General features: G+C 37.5%; 1 protein-coding gene across 2 annotated transcripts in view; it reads left to right on the top strand.

The window, feature by feature from the left end:
- The first annotated feature begins 2,435 nt into the window (after window positions 1-2,435).
- The window catches only part of LOC121371742, a 38,668-nt gene continuing 22,217 nt past the window's right edge, over window positions 2,436-18,886 (top strand). Inside the window, exons 1-8 of one of the 2 annotated variants that reach the window (XM_041497860.1) lie at window positions 2,436-2,532; window positions 3,135-3,245; window positions 4,216-4,311; window positions 5,833-5,937; window positions 8,104-8,172; window positions 11,649-11,754; window positions 12,482-12,551; window positions 15,940-16,075. In XM_041497860.1, the coding sequence (XP_041353794.1) occupies window positions 3,219-3,245; window positions 4,216-4,311; window positions 5,833-5,937; window positions 8,104-8,172; window positions 11,649-11,754; window positions 12,482-12,551; window positions 15,940-16,075 (609 nt within the window). In that variant the 5' untranslated portion in view covers window positions 2,436-2,532; window positions 3,135-3,218. The remainder of the gene's footprint in view (window positions 2,533-3,134; window positions 3,246-4,215; window positions 4,312-5,832; window positions 5,938-8,103; window positions 8,173-11,648; window positions 11,755-12,481; window positions 12,552-15,939; window positions 16,076-18,886) is intronic. The other variant, XM_041497870.1, reaches the window with a different exon arrangement.

The raw sequence follows: 18,886 nt of genomic DNA, 5'->3' as shown, positions 1-18,886 counted from the left end.
GTGGTCCTTAACCATATGTCTGACGCCATATAACCATAAATAAAATGTGTTGAGTGCGTCATTAAATAAAACATTTCTTTCTTTATGTAGAGGTACAGATCAAGTTTGAGTGTCGTGGTAATTTATTCAAGGGCTGTAACTCTGTTGGAAATAGAATTTATCAATTTTTTATTGTTATGGCCGGGACATATGTTTCTTCAGCAGTACTCTCTGAATGCTTGTTAATTTGTGAATCTTACTTGATAAATCATGACCTAATTCAAAATCTCTACATATAATCGGAATGAAAAACATTGATTGTATTTATTTATAAGTGCCCTACCTGTCCAACACAATGTACACACAGACACACAAATATTCTAAGCAACAAACTAAGTTTTAACCTAAGTAATGGGTTTTAGGTAACCATGCGCCTTTAATTGTGTGTTGTAATGTTTACAGGGTAAACAGATGGTATTAATGAATGATGCAGAGTAATAGTTTTAGTGGACCGTGATGCACCTTTAACTGTATGTTGTAATGTTTACAGGGTAAACATATGGTACTAATGAATGACGCAGAGATCCAGACTGACAGATGCGAAGATGATGTCGAGGTCAGTCAGTGTTATATTTTATTTTCTTTCCTTAACCTGACCTCTCACCAAGTGCATCTCACCTCTTTTACATTCATAGACTAGTTCAAACATACTGACAACCAGTCTGTCATTTTCAGGAGGTCAAGCACTCGTGAACATATTGACTGATACTAACGTCTTCTATCACAGCACATACATTTAATGTTCGATGCCAAAACCAGTATACTGAGGGTTGTGTCAAGGGTACATATTTTCGATCATATCACACTTCCTCTTCCTATCAAAGAACAATTTTTCCATGTCTAGTGTTGCTGCTACAGCTGACATGCTTACAATTTATACACCTCACTGCACTCAGTATATGTAGTCGCCTACTTTTCGCAAACGGTCTCCTATTTTCAAAGCTAAAGGGCCCAGCTGCTTACTTTTCATACTTACAGTTATTATCCATATGGTTCAACATAACCAATTTAATAATAATCATACAAAGCACATGTGTAATAACAAGTGTAATGACGTAATTTTGGGAAGCGACGTCATAACATGACATTGCTTCTCCAGTCCTAGCTCAAACTGTGCATTTGAAATATGACATCATTTCATCGTCTCCTTCTTGTTGTGGCTGAAACATTTTGAGCTGGGTCTTGTTATTCATAAAGAAAACAACAATTATAATATTGATAATAAAAGAAATTATTACACTCGCATGTGAGTCGTACTGATTTTACAAAACTTGTGTCAGGATTTATGTATTACCCTTGCTCTCGCTTGGGCAATACAAACATCCTTACACTCATTTCGTAAAATCAGTATGACACACAAGCTCGTATAATAATCTGTCGGTATTCACAGGGTCAGTGTTGGCTGAAATCCCTGCTGGACCAAGCATGACCAACTCGGACTAATGTGTGAATATAAACTTGTCGACAGGCAAAAACATCTCCTGGCCGGCAAAACCAGTTGGGATGGCAGTATTTCGACTGTTGATTCAGTACATATGGCTGCCTGCTCAGGGCTAGCTCTGGGTCAGCAGAAAATTTCACCAAATTATCTGTTAAAGTTCCAAGTTTTATAGGACACCTAGTTATTTTGTAACAAAATGTAAATTAATACATGAATTTTTTTTTTCCCCGTCAAATGAAAATAAAATTTGCCAATTGTTTTTGAAATTGGCGAATTTGGTGAGTGCTTACAATTATATACGTCACATCGTTCAGTAGATTTGGCTACCAAGTTTTCATGCTTACATAGAGAATACTATATGAGTGGCCATTAGCGACCATTTATTTTACGAGTTATTGGATACATTTTTAAACAAGGAGCAATCCACTGCTCTCCCGATAATAGATCCAGGTGAGGAATTTCTTATAAGGAGAGTTCCATAAGTGTATGAGATGGGGCCAGTGGGGACAACTGGCTCCTTGTGCTGGAGTAAAACCTCAAATTTGGGAAAAAATAATACCAATATTCGGGCAAAATGTGCTAACCTGAGACCTTTTTACCAGGTATTTCTATTATTCTACCCTCAAAATTAGTTGTTAAAATGTGTAGTGATTCATTTGTAACCTTATAATCTATAGCTGTTTGGTAGTAATGCTAATATAAATAAATGTTGTTATCCAGATTCGGGCAATTCCATTTAATTTGGACAAAAGCCAGCCTACCCCCTTCAAACGTGGGAGCCTGTACGCTTATGGAGAGTTCTACACCTTTTAAAAAGCATCATTAAAACACATACCAAATGTAAAATTAAGTAAATTATGTGAACAGATTGAAGGTTTGCATCAAATGTTCTGTCGTAAAAACAAACTTCTTTTTTTTTCTTGTTTTAATTGTCTGCATTGTTCTGTTGTTTTAGGAGAAAGACCGCCAGATTCGGGGACTGTTGAAACAAATCAATGAATTGACAGAAGAAAATCGAGCTTACGAACGAAGTATAGCAATGTTGCAACGTGGTAAGCTTCTTTTTTTTCACATTTAAATTGTTTTTTATTTATTCTCCTACATGGACAGTAATAAATTAGTTAACATCTGCGATTACGTTTATGTTCTGACTGAAAATAGTTTCCATATGCAATTTGTTAAGAAATAGAAAGGAACTTTTGTCTGAGGGGAATTAGGTGGGATGTATCCCAGTAGTAAAGCATTTGCCTGATCTGTGGTTTGTCTAGGATCAATCAGTGTTGATGGGCCCATTCGGCTATTCCTCATTCCTGCCAGTGCTCCACAACGGTGTAACAAAGGCTGTGCGATTGTGCATATGAAAGATCCTTTGATGTTAATTGGAAAGAGCTCATATAGTGACTGCAGTGGGTTTCCTCTCTAATTATTACTGTCGTCCTTTACCATATGTCCAGTTCCATATAACCATAATTAAATGTGTCGTGAAATCAAACATTTTTGTCTTTTCATTTCTTTCTACTTTTGAAACAATTTTAAGCTAATAGTACAAAATGTTAAAGGAGTCTGGTGTCGGATTAACATTTCTTACTCACTTTAAAAATAAAAAAATAGTGCTCAGTTGATGTGGAATGATTTTTATATTTTCACAATTCAGGAAAACGGTCAAATCTTGGGTGAGCTAGAAGATGATCTTGAAAATGATAAGAGTTTACTGCTACAGCAGCGCAGTCAAGTAGCCATGCTGAACGAACAGCTCCAACAACAGGTAAGAGCTTGGGTGTTGATGGGTGGTGCGGGTTACTATTTTAAGACTCATTCTTATGTGACTTTTCCTGCTGCATGTAAAAGATCCCTTACTGCTTATTTGATATGAGTAGCCTATGTGATAGCAGCAAGTGTCCTCTGTTTCTCACTCATGATCATATGACGGAAGAACTATTTGTTAGACACCAAAGAGCCTTAATTTAAAATGTGCTCATGTGTGAACCCTGTACCTACTAGCTACTGGTCCGATGGCTTAACCACTGCGCCACCGAGGCTGGTAAAAACTTTAAAAACATTTTCAAAAAGATCATAGTCATTTGATTGGCTGGTGAGATGCTTAGACCAGTCCATTGGCAGTGTTTGACAGATGCTTGGGGGAAGTCACTATCCCTCATAGAAGCTTTGGTTAGTGCCCTGTTAATTATAGTAAGACTGTTCATAATTTCCAATAGCCCAAACCAAAAATTCACTAGTCTGGGACCGAGAACTAGTGGATTTATCAAATTCTGCCATGGGTATGGTAGAGGAAATGTTTTATTTAACGACGCACTCCACACATTTTATTTACGATTATATGGCATCAGACATATGGTTAAGGACCACATAGATATTGAGAGAGGAAACCCACTGTCGCCACTTCATGGGCTACTCTTTCCGATTAGCAGCAAGGGATCTTTTATATTCACCATTCCACAGACAGAGTAGTACATACCACGGCCTTTGTTATGCCAGTTGTTGTGCACTGGTTGGAACGAGAAATAGCCCAGTGGGCCCACTGACGGGGATCGATCCCAGACCAACCATGCATCGAGCGAGCGCTTTACCACTGGCCTACATCCCACCCCTCACTTGTAAAGATTAGGTTAAGTAAGTATTTTTGAGAGAAAACAATATACAAGTGTTTTTCAAATTGTCGATTTGTGAATGAGTATAACAAGTTTAGTTTAGTTTTGCATTTAATTGTTTTTCAGATAGAGGAAATGAAGGTGAAGATGACCCACAATGACAGACGGTTGCAGAAAAAGATGCAGCAGATGACAACGTCTCATCACGAAGACGTCAAACGGGTAACATCCTGGAGCAGATTCTTTTTCTTGGTTTTTGGTGTTTTGACTTCTCATTTCACTGATTTTTCACGTGTTTCACATATCTGATGCAAGTTTTGCAAATGTTTAGCCATAAGGCCATGACAAAATAAATGCTAGATTTCGTCGTCACAACCTGCTGCCATTTGTTTCATTGACCAAAGTTTTTTTATTTCGATTTGTCGTATTTCAAATGTCCTGAAAATATAATACATAAAATAAAATGTCACTCCCGTCGCCATTTTGAAAAAAAAAGGAGATGAAAGTCTAGCATTTGTTTTATTGTGGTCTAACAGTTAATTTTTAAAAACAAACAATGACTCTATTAACCTATTCAGCAATTAGTTCTACTATTTGCTCATAGCACTTTTTGATGATAATGTCTTTTGTTTTTGTTTTTTTAATGGGATTGTTTTGTTGTACTAATAATAGTCGTAACTGAATGCTGTTAATTGAAAAAAAAAAAAAAAGAGTTTAATATTGTTTTATTGTGTGGACATTCAAATCTTACTGGCCACTCTGTCTTTAAAACGAAAGGAATTTTGTGTTATCGACATTTCGGCACATTTTAAACTTTGGCTATTTGTAGTTGAAACATGTGGATATTTTCACATTTGGTCGATAGAGAAAAAAGGAAGAAACCTGCAGCTTCCACATAGGCTTCTCTTACCAATAAAGCAGCAAGGGATCTTTTATGTGCCCCATGCTGTAGACAGGGCAATATTTTAGGTATCAGTCTGTCTGGTATGGGAAACAACCCAAGTGCATTGAAGGTGATCGATCCTGCAGCCCATTGCACCTCAGGCGAGTGTTCTAGCACTGAGTTTCATTCCACGTGTACACTGCCTTGGTGGGAAAAAAAGGAAAGGAAATGTTTTATTTAACGACGCACTCAGTACATTTTATTTACTGTTATATGGCATCAGACATATGGTTTAGGACCACACAGATATTGAGCGAGGAAACCCGCTGTCGCCACTTCATGAGCTACTCTTTTTTCTTTGTTTTTTGATTAGCAGCAAGGGATCTTTTATATGCACCATCCCACAGACAGAATAGCACATACCACGGCCTTTGTTATACCAGTCGTGGTGCACTGGCTGGAATGAGAAATAGCCCAATGGGCCCACCGACGGGGATCGATCCTAGACCGACCGTGCATGAAGTGAGCACTTTACCACTGGGCTACGTCCCGTCCCCACACTGCTCACATTACCCAATTAGAATAGATCCGTTGCTCCTTTTTCATTTGGAGTAGCCTAAGCGGTGGCATATAGTTTTTCGTTCTCTTTGTCCCAACCATGTGTGGTTTAAACAATATTTATTCCCAATTATAATGCTGGTTGGGGATTGGCAAACAGGCAAAATGCCTATATCAAGGCCTCTCCCAACCACGTGTCAAAATAACCATACGACACCAAATAGCTGTAGTTCAAAACGAGGTGGGGTGTCATTAAACAAATACTGTTTGTAATTGTAATCTCCGATATAACCTGGTTGCAGCTGACTAATGCCCTGGAAGACACGAGTAAGAAACTGTCGAGCAGCGGTCGACCCCTGTCACCCGAAATGAAACATCAGCAATCACAGATGGAGGAGTTGATCAGAGTGAGTACAGTTAGAGATAAACGATACTGTGGGCGTAATTCTGGAGTCAAGAAATAATGTTCCTTAACCTTTAGACTACTGGATTAACTTTTGACAAAAACCACGTTAAAGAGGTGTTCTCAGTATGCGATTAATCGCACTGACATGTCGCATGATGCTATTTGTCGTCCCTACAAAAATCTGAGCGTGTAAGACTTAAGGTCGTTCCGATTTCAGGTGTTCTCACAGTACGATTCAATCGAATGCGACTTAATTGTACAATTAGAACGCCCCTTAACTCTTTCACCACGACAGGCCGGTATACCGGCTTGCGATACCAGTGCCTCTCACCACGACAGGCCGGTTTAGCGGCTTGTAACACCTGTTCATATTTGGCGCCGAGTGACGCGTCAATATTATAATTAGACAAAATCTCGCGCGACCATAGCTGCCATGTGACACACTGTAATGGCTGCGGCCATGTTCTAGCGAATTTTGAATGAGTTTTTCCAAGTTTATACTGATATTCGACTGTAATTAAACATGAACCGAGGTGACGAAATTTCGTCTGTTGAAAACAATGGTTGCGATTCAGATGACGGGTTTTCCGATGATGAAATGTGGGATATTATGGACTTTGGTGCATTTGATTTAATCGAGATTGGCGATCGTGAACGAAATGTCATTAAACATGGCAATTTAGAAGAAAATGATACCGATGACGAGTTACAAGATGACTTGCCACTGTTTTACCACGCGCCTGAGTTTACCTGGACACATGAGCCATATTCGGTTACCTGTAGATCAACGTTTACTAAAAATCCGGGGCCCGTAAAAGTGTTTGACGTCAACACAAACGCCATAGAGTACTTTTCGCTATTTTATTCCAATACAGTGTATGGAAAAATTGTGTAATTTACCAACATGAATGCCAAAAAAAAGCGTGATACAGATCCTGCTAACAACAAAGGTGTGTGGTATGATATTTCTGTTGATGAAATGAAAGCTTAATTTTGCAAAAGCATTGTAAATATATATTTTAAAATTATAACTGGAATGTTAATTAATTAATTATCCAACAAGAAAAACATTTGTACTGTTGTTTTTTTTAAATTACCAGTCCTACCTACTCAAATAGGCGAGTAATATGCATAGTTTACCTGTAATTACCAGATATATACCTGTTGAATCTAACATTTTGAAAGTATTATTTTTTTATCTAGACAGCCGTCCATTCACCTTTCTGGAAATGTATAGCCTATAACTAAAATTAATGATAAAACAAGTAGTTTTATCCTTTAACAAACATGATCATAAATCTGCTATTTAAACTCAGTGTGCAGGGAAGGTCAAGACTGTAAAACTTAGTGGTGAAAGAGTTAAGGACATTTCTGCAGATATGTATAGTGACCCAGTGCCAATCTAGCAAGACCTGAGACATGTCGCGGATAAAACTCCCAAATAATTTTGCAAATTGTTTGTATTATCGACATCGATTGAAATCATTTTGTGATTCAACATACACATATCAGGTGGCCATAAAAAAAAAAATAATAAGATGCAGAGTCCAGTATTTCAGTTTGAAATGTAGAATTAGAAAAAAATATTCTGTTACAAATCACAGTACATGTATTGGGTGTCCCGTAAAACAAATATTCCAAGATTTGAAATAAAATATCTAAAAACAAAATCTAAAATTTTAAACTGGACGTAATATTCTGTTACGTACATTATACATGTACTGGGTCTCTTGTAAAAATTATTCCGAGATTCAAAGTCTAATATCTCCACAAAAAAAATGTATATATTCCTAATCAACAGCTGGTTAAAGAGTTGATTAAACTAGAATTACAGAAAATATTTTGTTACGATTCACAAAACATGTATGGTACAGCCCGAAAAAAATAATCCAAGATATTAAAATTTAAAATGTACAATTAGGTGAAATATTTGGTTATGATTCGAAATCTAAAATGTTGAATGAGATAAAGTATTTGCTTATGTTTCAGGAGTAATGTATGTGGCAGCATCAGATTTTTGTTTTTCTTGACCAAGCGTGTTGCTAAACAAAAGATTCTTTTCTTATATCCAGAATTTATGAAGAAAATTTTTAGACATCACTGACTGTCACAACGGTTTGCTGTAACAGTAACTGTTGTGTGAATGGGATTTTTGTTATTTTTCTAGCAATCCAGAGAAAAAGAAAAATTACTTGGTTCACAGGAAGAGGTCATGCTGCAAGAAATGACAAAATCAGTAAAGTTGTTTTCACTCACTAAGCTCCTCTGCAAAGCTTGATCCTCCTAAAGCAAAACCTGCTTTAGTTTTACAGCACCTTGTCGACAGTTTCTCTCTAGATCTGTTTTCCTTCTGCGTACAATGTAATAAATGCTTATGACTTGCTTTTCATGTAGAGTACAAAGGTGTATGTGTATTTTAGTTTTCAACCTATCTATTTTTTGTTATTGTTGTTGCTTCTGTATGACTGCTCGCTGTTACGATGGAAGGCAAGAAATGAGGGAGAGAGAAAGAGAGAACGAGAGAGAAAAGAAAGAGAGAGAGAAAAAGGAGAGTGAGCGAGACCGAGAGAGAGACAGACAGACAGACTGACCGAGAGAGACACACACAGCTTCATTGCTTCAGTATAGCACTGCTTACTGTTAAAAGAAATATGAGAGGGACAGACAGAGAGAGAATGAGATAGAGACAGACAGACAGACAAAGAGAAAGATCCCTAATACCTTGCTACTTATGAAATTATTTAAATACTGTAGATCCTGAAATTAACACGTCCCTAAATTAATGCGAGTGTTGGTGGGCAGACTAAAATGTGACATGAAATTAATGCGAGTGACCTCCATATGAAATATTACTTTCCTAACAACACACGTATGTGTACTTTTTTGTTAAATCCGAGTTATAGGCATCTTCAATGAGATCCAACTCACTAACATGTCAGTGTACACATCAATTAACCTGTTCCTCATATGCCGTTGTGTAATGGCCTGAGCATAATAAAGTTCTGTTCTGTTTAGTCCCTAGAGTCCCTAATGAGATCAACTTGAAGCATATTTTTGCAGCAATAATTTACCTAACGTGTATAGTTACCTAAATCTGGCTAAACATTAGCATACCAAGATATGCCGAGAAAGTTGCAGAAAACAAGAACAGTAAAAACAAAGAAATGGTCAACCTCAGAATTAGCGTGCTAAAACACATTCACGTGCGATGAATCATGTCGGCTTTTGCTTGACGATTGGACAATTAGTCTGTCTTGCCTACGATGACTTGTCCTTCAGTTGTTTTATAAATGTATTAGAATTTTAATCTTTGTTTATTTTAATAGCGTGTGACACATAGCATGCTGGACAAAACAGAAATAAATGTGTCATATTATTAATGCGAATAATACGATCTCGCATTTTTTGCATTAATATTATGATCGCATTAAAGCCGCACACCCTAGTTCCATCCAGCGAAAATAAATTATAATTTGGTTAATCTACAAACCTGTAACACACTTAGATCACGTTTTTATCAAATGGGGTGAAAAAGCAGGTTTTATATCGATAACTACCATGGGAATCCCCATGTCCCAATTGCTTGAAATAATTTTGAAAGTTTGTATTCTGATGTCACTGGTAGATGTCGCTCGAAGCACAACAATGCCTACGTCACGACAAATTTCACAGACTTGGGGTGCGTTCTTTTCACCTCTCCTGGACATGTTCCAACTGTTCTGTCCTGGTTGTATCCCCTCTCCAGCTATCGTAGGACTTAGCAAAATTATTGGTTTTAAGGGTTTGTAATGTTTTGTATTGAGATACTTACTTGTCTGAACTTTATTGTTACTGAAAATGTTCACGAACTGTGAAGAAAAATCTCACAAATGAACAACAACAAATCGGATGTTGATTGCGCGAATCGTGCAAGAGAAAACAAACCGAACCAAAATGATAACAGTCACGTGATATACCAACGTCTGTGACATTGAAATGGAAATATCCCCTCTAAAAGTAGATTAGACCTTGTCTGCTCAATGGTTTTTTCTCAGACGCGCGTGAGTTTTTCAGAAATACGAAAAATGCATTTTGTGGTATTACAAACACCAGGATTACCAAAAAACACTTCAGGTGAATGGAAATGTATATTCTAAATAATAAACGGTAAGTAAAGTGCAATTTTATTTGTGAAAAAATGGGTTTAATAGCGAAAAACAACGCCTTAATGGTTAACAACTAGCCGTAACTAGGGTGTGTCCCTTTAACTTCAGAATCTACAGTATCTAGGATGGGTTTCAGTGATTTTAATTATAAGTATGATAGTGAGGAGATATTGGACGGTACATGTACATCCTGCTGGTAGTGGCTCTGGAAGACGTAACAGCAACATGCAGATAGTTAAATCTGTTTGATCATCTTAGAAATAGGATACGAGTCGAAAGATATCCTTAAGGAAAGTTAACCAAACCAAAGCGTACCCATTTTTGGTGCAAAAATAACTCTGGGTATGCTTTGTCAAAAAATTATTGCGGTTTCAGTTTGGATACCTTTGAACGTTTTGCCATATTTTGAATTAACATTCTGATCTTTGTTTCCAGACTAGTGCTTGTAACTGTCTTTTTTTTTTTTTTCTCTCTCTCTCTCTCTCTCTCTCTCTCTCTCTCTCTCTCTCTCTCTCTCTCTCTCTCTCTCTCTCTCTCTCTCTCTCTCTCTGTTTCTTTTTAATTTGGCTACAGGTTTTTGAGTTAATAAATGCTGTGGTGTAGTATAAATCTTGGTTTTTGGTTTTGTTATTGGCTCACTTCTACTAATACACTACGTCTGCACTTGCATAACCTTGATTTGCACTCCAATATTAGGGGCCGTCCATAATTTTCAACATTTTCACAAGTGTACAAAGAGTACACTTTTGACCAACCCCCCCCCCCCCCCCCCCCCCCCCCCACCCAAAAGTGTACATCCCCAAATGAAAAATGTTGATCGACATTTTTCATTTTCAGAAAGAATGTACGCTGGCCCCTTAACCCCCTCCCCCCTGCATACGGTTTGTACGCTCGTGAAAATTTTGAAAATTATGGACGGCCCCTTAGTTTAATTGGTGACGGTTCTGGTCATTGTGTTAGCATCTTCAGTGTTTCAATAGGCGTTACAGTAAGCATTGTATGCAGGTAATTAAAATTTTTACTGATCTGGTAAGCAATAGGTTATGACACATTCACACAGAAATGGTGTCAGTGGCGGATCCAGAAAATCCAGGGGGGGGGGGGGGGGGGGGGGGCAATGACATGAGGTGGAATGCCAAGGGAACTTTGGACGGGGATTGTAAAAAAAAAAAATTAATATATAAAACAGTTATAGCTATCGCAAAATTTAGGGGGGAGGGGATGGGGCGGGCCCTTGGGCCCCCCTAGATCCGCCTCTGGATGTGGGCGTTTTTGTTTTGTTTTGTTTTGTTGTGTTTTTTAATTTCTGCAAATAATTTAAATAACAAGTTGATAAACTTGCTGTCATACATTTCAAAAAATAGATACACGTTTATTTTTTTTAATTATGTTTTGTTTTTAAAAAAGAAGATATAAATAGAAGTAATACACTGGTAACTGACCCACTACTAGAAGCTACTGAATATTTATCTTTTCTGCTATCGAAGATGATAGCCTGTGCTGCTAACATTGTGTAGCATATGTTTGTATTTTTGGTCTTTAAATTATGCGTTTTCTCTCGTGACAGGTTGAAGCTCCTGTGATGCCGTTTAGGGCCCCCAAATCTCCACGACGACCAACGTCTCCAAAGCATCTCAGCATGATGCCCAGCGATGAGGATGATGAGAGTACAAGTAATGTATTTCTGTCTCGCCTCGATAAAAAGTTTAAAAGTTTGTTTTGTTTAACTACACTACTAGAGGACATTGAGAAGTGGGCTGTAGCCGAGTGGTAAAGCATTAGCCTGTTGCGTGGTCGGTTGATTATTTATATAATCACTTTCACAAAGACAGGACAGCACATACCACAACCTTTGATATACCACACTGGTTGGGACAGAGAAAAAACCCAATCAGAGAGTGGGTTCCCTGATGTGGTTCGATCCTATGAGGCAAGCACCTCAGGCGAGAATGCTCTCTCTATTGACGGAGTTAGAGCCCGCTACGGCAACGTGACAGAGTTGAAAGGTGAATTATAAGATAGATGTTACCTTTGTGTGCAGCTCAATGCTAAATGTTCACATCTATCTCCATTTCTGACAAACTGTCGATCCTAGGTCAATGAAACTTGGTTTGTAGTTGCATCTATGAATGTTCAGCTTAAGATGTGAAAACAGGTTTTTTTAATTAAATTAAAATGTTAATTTTTTTTTTTTTTTTTTTTTTTAAATGTAAACAGACAGTTGTGATGTGCTTTCTAAGTATTTACTAATTTTAAGAGGTGTTTTTTTCCTTAATTTTTTGTGGGGTTTTTTTTTTTTAGCATGAGGATAACCACTCACTTTGACAATCTGCATGCTTTCTAGTACTGCTTTTAAAGAGGGTTTATTTTTATTTATTTTTTATTTTATTTTAATTACAGCATTTGGTACAGCCACACACACTGGTAGTCTGCATATGACTGGAAAGGAAGCCACTCAAAGCACCCTGGGGTCAGTATCTTTGTGTTCTCAATTCCTTACAGAAGTGTTCCTGATTAATGGTAGAAATTGCAAAACTTCACACATAGTGTGCGGATGATTTAAAAAAAAATTCATATCCTGATGAACATAAAAGAAATAACAGACAATACTTAATAATTAAATTTGAAACATACTTACTATAAATAACACTAAAAGTTCATATTTTATTTTGAATTATTTTTGGGATTCTAAATAATAATGCTCAAGAAGAAAAAAATGCCAGTATAAAGTGATAATCAGATATGATATTCCCTGACGACATTATTTTTACGTTCATCGAGAAATGAACAAACTCGCACTGCTACTGCTGGACCAATGGGATGACATTGAATTGTAATGAATGCAACGGAAATTTCATTATATACTGATGGAAGGAAGAAAATGTTTTTATTTAACAACGCACTAGTGGTGGTAAATTTCACTGTGATTGATGCTGACTTGTCTAATACATTGTAGGAGTACTTTGAGGGTGGTAGTGATGGTAAATTTCACTCTTAATCATTGTCACGTACCAGCAACTATGAAGAACAACATAATTCAGGATATAAACAATAATTTTAATTTACAATAATCTCATAAATATTCACAAATATAACACACCATACCCTTTCATACCACCCATCGATTTCATATTTAACACAATCATTCATTCCCGCATCCCATTCACACCAAATTCACAACAATAGTTTACAATATTATGTCGTCACATAATATTGCATAATAGTCCACTAACAAACTATCAATGAATCACACAAGTTGCAAAGTCATGTTATTACACAAGTAACCAGTTCTCCGTCCACGGAGCACTTGTCTAATACATTGTAGGAGTACTTTGGGGATGGTAGTGGTGGTAGTATCTACTTAGATACACCAAACACCGAATTCACCACCTCTCTCAGCTCTCCATCCAGTTTTCCATTGCATCATCTCTTACGAACTAAGACCCCTCAACATCACGAAAGACAGCCCTGACCCCGTGACGCACCTCTTGTTATAACTTCCACCACACCTGGGGCACATCTCACGTAGCATAAAAACTACAACAAAAGATTATTGAAATCACCACATTGTACCACATCCATATTTAACCACATACCCGGTACTAGTTCAGATACATACATACATGTATTACACGCTCATAAACTAGTTCAGTTATTAATACATTCAATTAATAATCCATTCCTTTCTTCGTTTACACAAACTCATAATATGCATACAATGTTTAAATACATAAAGATCCACAAACCCACATTTATCTCATACCACATATTTTACAAGCTTTAACATTTAAGCTTAATGTAAAACATATACACATGATTCTACTCACGCTCTTATACCAGCTTTTAATGTACACCCACATATCTCGTTCCAATATATTTTTCCAAACGTCTCTACCAAAGAATGTGTTACCAGTGACCAGTACACTACACCACACTGCTTTTATTCACCAAAACTACTCACACCCAAGCTCCCAAAGCATGCACCACACAGTATTTCATACCCACACTCTACAGTCATTCTCAACAACTACAAGCCAAGCTACAGCTCTATTGTTCTATTGCATTAATAGTAACGCACAAGGCTGTCAATAATTATACACCAAGCTATTTCTGACTTCTAATGCTACATTGCCTCAGCTACATAAAACATACTGACAAAGTGAACAGTGACAATGTAGCTCAATACAAAAAATAATAATAATAATTTACAAAATACATTTGACTTGTGACAATGATGCTGATTTGTCTCATACATTGTAGGAGTACTTTGGGGGTGGTAGTGATGGTAAATTTCACTGTGATTGATGCTGACTTGTTTAATACATTGTAGGAGTACTTTGGGGGTGGTAGTGATGGTAAATTTCACTGTGATTGATGCTGACTTGTTTAATACATTGTAGGAGTACTTTGGGGGTGGTAGTGATGGTAAATTTCACTCTTAATGATGCTGATTTGTCTGATACATTGTAGGAGTACTTTGAGGGTGGTAGTGATGGTAAATTTCACTGTGATTGATGCTGACTTGTCTAATACATTGTAGGAGTACTTTGGGGGTGGTAGTGATGGTAAATTTCACTGTGATTGATGCTGACTTGTCTAATACATTGTAGGAGTACTTTGGGGGTGGTAGTGATGGTAAATTTCACTCTTAATGATGCTGATTTGTCTGATACATTGTAGGAGTACTTTGAGGGTGGTAGTGATGGTAAATTTCACTCTTAATGATGCTGATTTGTCTGATACATTGTAGGAGTACTTTGAGGGTGGTAGTGATGGTAAATTTCACTCTTAATGATGCTGATTTGTCTGATACATTGTAGGAGTACTTTGAGGGTGGTAGTGATGGTAAATTTCACTGTGATTGATGCTGACTTGTCTAATACATTGTAGGAGTACTTTGGGGGTGGTAGTGATGGTAAATTTCACTGTGATTGATGCTGACTTGTCTAATACATTGTAGGAGTACTTTGGGGGTGGTAGTGATGGTAAATTTCACTCTTAATGATGCTGATTTGTCTGATACATTGTAGGAGTACTTTGAGGGTGGTAGTGATGGTAAATTTCACTCTTAATGATGCTGATTTGTCTGATACATTGTAGGAGTACTTTGAGGGTGGTAGTGATGGTAAATTTCACTCTTAATGATGCTGATTTGTCTGATACATTGTAGGAGTACTTTGGGGGTGGTAGTGATGGTAAATTTCACTTTTAATGATGCTGATTTGTCTGATACATTGTAGGAGTACTTTGAGGGTGGTAGTGATGGTAAATTTCACTTTTAATGATGCTGATTTGTCTGATACATTGTAGGAGTACTTTGAGGGTGGTAGTGATGGTAAATTTCACTTTTAATGATGCTGATTTGTCTGATACATTGTAGGAGTACTTTGGGGGTGGTAGTGATGGTAAATTTCACTTTTAATGATGCTGATTTGTCTGATACATTGTAGGAGTACTTTGGGGGTGGTAGTGATGGTAAATTTCACTTTTAATGATGCTGATTTGTCTGATACATTGTAGGAGTACTTTGGGGGTGGTAGTGATGGTAAATTTCACTTTTAATGATGCTGACTTGTCTGATACATTGTAGGAGTATTTTGGGGGTGGTAGTGGTGATACATTTCACTGTGAGTGATACTAAATTGTCTAATACATTGTAGGAGTACTTAGGGGGTGGTAATGGTAAATTTCACTGGGTGTTATGCTGATTTGTCTGATACATTGTAGGAGTACTTACGGGGGTGGTAATGGTAAATATCACTCTTAATGATGCTGACTTGTCTGATACATTGTAGGAGTACTTTGGGGGTGATAGTAATGGTAAATTTCACTGTGATTGATGCTGATTTACATTGCAGAAGTACTCTGGGGGAGATGCCATTGGGAACAGCTGAATTCCTCGACCAATTGCATGGTAACAATGCACTGACACTGCTACGACAGCAGTACGCCACCGATTTACAAGAACGAATCATACGGCAGGGGATTCCACAAGTAAGTTTAAACTCTAACTGGCTGGATCTAGCTCAATCGGTAAAGCATGTGCAGGAAACATTTTGTTTTTAAAAGTTCGATTAATGAAATTTCTAATCAAGTGAAAATTGATTAGCAGTTACTGTTTGCTGTGTTAAGATTGAGTAGTGATCTCTGAGACTTGAACAGCGAATTGCTACGTGATACTGAACAAAATGTTCCCTGATTTGTCTGTGTTTCAGTGATAGCCTATGCAGTACTGTGCTCATAAAAATCCCATTTGTCTAATTTATTTGGCTCCAGGTATTTTTTTATCCAGGGTGAGTCCTGCATAGGATCGAATCCCTTCAGACAACCAATTAAAGAGTTTTACACATCCCAACCAGTGCTTACATAACTGGCTTATCAGCAGCCATGGTACGAGTATAGTATACAGGGATGCCCCAAAATGGGAGTTACGCCCCTTGTTTCCGGGTGAGGCCGAGAACGTTTTGAAAGAAAGAAATGTTTTATTTAACGACGCACTCAACACATTTTATTTATGGTTATATGGCGTCAGACATATGGTTAAGGACCACAGATTTTGAGAGGAAACCCGTTGTCGCCACATAGGCTACTCTTTTACGACAGGCAGCAAGGGATCTTTTATTTGCGCTTCCCACAGGCAGGATAGCACAAACCATAACCTTTGTTGAACCAGTTATGGATCACTGGTCGGTGCAAGTGGTTTACACCTACCCACTGAGCCTTGCGGAGCACTCACTCAGGGTTTGGAGTCAGTATCTGGATTAAAAACCCCATGCCTCGACTGGGATCCGAACCCAGTACCTACCAGCCTGTAGACCGATGGCTAACCACGACGCCACCGAGGCCGGTGAGAACGTTTTGAAGTACCGTGGTATGTGCTGTCCAGTCTGTGGGGAAAGTGCTTATAAAAGACCCCTTACTGCTAATGGAAAAGTGTTGCGGGTTTCCTCTGATGACCACATGTCATAATTATTAAATGATGGATATCCAGTAGCTGATGATTAATTAATCAATCGGTGTGCCTTCATGGTGTTGTTAAACAAACAAACTCTTAAAGGAAGGGACAATTAAGGCATTTGACCTGGTATGCATATTCAACGATATATAATGCGCATTATTGCTTAATATCAACAAGTATAATCGTATAGTTAATTAATAAAACGGTTAAATGTGACGGCTATTATATATAACGGGCACAGCCATTTTGTACCACCCCAGTGAATACGCCCTCTGGCAAGCTGGTGGTTACGTAATACTTAACGCGTAACGTCAGGAATGAATGAATGAATGTTAATGACACCCCAGCACGAAAAATACATCGGCTATTGGGTGTCAATCTATGGTAATGCAAATAAATAAAGTGATGATCAACATCAATATAAAAATTCAAGACTTAAACAAAAACAGTGTAAAGAACTGTGCAAAAACACAAATATCACAGAATTTTACGGATACTGAATTTTACTCAAAACTTCAATTTTGTGCTGTATTGGCCATTCTCAAAGAGAATGTTACACCCCTGCACCACGGTGAGGTTACAGCACACGCAGGGGGGGCGTCAGGAATGAGCCTTAGAACTAGAGAAACACAATCTACCTGTTTTTTGAGAGATGATAAATAGTCATACATTGCAATGTTCTGTAATAATACACATCCCAGTAAGCCAGTAATAAGTATATCCAGCACTATATATATTATTTTTCAATACAAAATAAAATACCATTGTCAAAGTGGCTACACAACAAGTCGAAATAATTAACAATATTTTGTCCATGTATTAACCTACGCACTGAAATGATCTATGGTCTATGCTGTTAGTTGCTTCTATTTGTGATTCCTGATTGGCAGGTGTGTATTTGATTGGTAACCAGACAAGCCAATTAATTGACTCTGTCTAGACACAAAAATACATACCAGTATGGTGGAATATTACCTGTCACCCCTAAAATGGTAATGGACATAGTTTATTACTGTAAATAGTTATGTAAAACTATTGATTAAGTAGACTTTTCCATCTAAAACCACAGAACTGACCAATTACGTAGTCCCAAAGAAAAGAAAATTATCACTTGGATATCGTGGGTTGTCGTTTTTGTTCCAACATAGCATATCAATAGGCCTAATAGTGTCCATTTTTCCTTTGGATTATTTAACAGAGAAAAATACTATATCCCCATTTTGTTCCGTTAATGCAACTTGAAATATATTTAGTTAAATAGTTTATTATATTATTACGTCATTTGTGCTGTTTTACAAGTCAGGTTGATCAAAGAGAAGGCCTTGTCGAAAATTACTGCTTTTGCTTACACTGTACATACAGGAGATGTTCAGGAGCTGACGTCACTTCGCCCCAAGCTATCTCACCGGACGTCACAAAAACAAAACAAAATGGCTGCCCCCAGTTAGCAGGAATAATCATGTTTTTTTATTAAATCTAAAATTACGCGTTTTTCATTTGCTAAAGAGTCAGTACGTATTGGTGGTCCGGGTATGCATCTTTCCAACACACAAGGCTCTTGTTTGAGTTGACCCTACCTTTAACTAGACATGTTTTGAGGAAATGTTGCTATTGGGGACCATCCTTATTATGAATCTTTAGAATCTAAATGCAAAACTTCAGACCAGTTCTAGAATTATTCACTAGGTGGGAGGTGGGAAACAAGTTGGGGTGTTTTGTATATCCACCACCAGTTTGGTTTAGTTGGTAGAGCGCTCGGTGAATCGAATGCCCTTGGTGGACCTGTTCTTTGATGGGGTATTTTTTTCCCCTCCCAACCAGTGCACCACAACTGGTATATCAAAGGT

This window comes from Gigantopelta aegis, chromosome 1 (genome assembly GCF_016097555.1).
Source record: "Gigantopelta aegis isolate Gae_Host chromosome 1, Gae_host_genome, whole genome shotgun sequence".
NCBI classification, from domain to species: Eukaryota; Metazoa; Mollusca; class Gastropoda; order Neomphalida; family Peltospiridae; genus Gigantopelta; species Gigantopelta aegis.
This window is presented reverse-complemented; position numbering and strand designations above follow the sequence as displayed.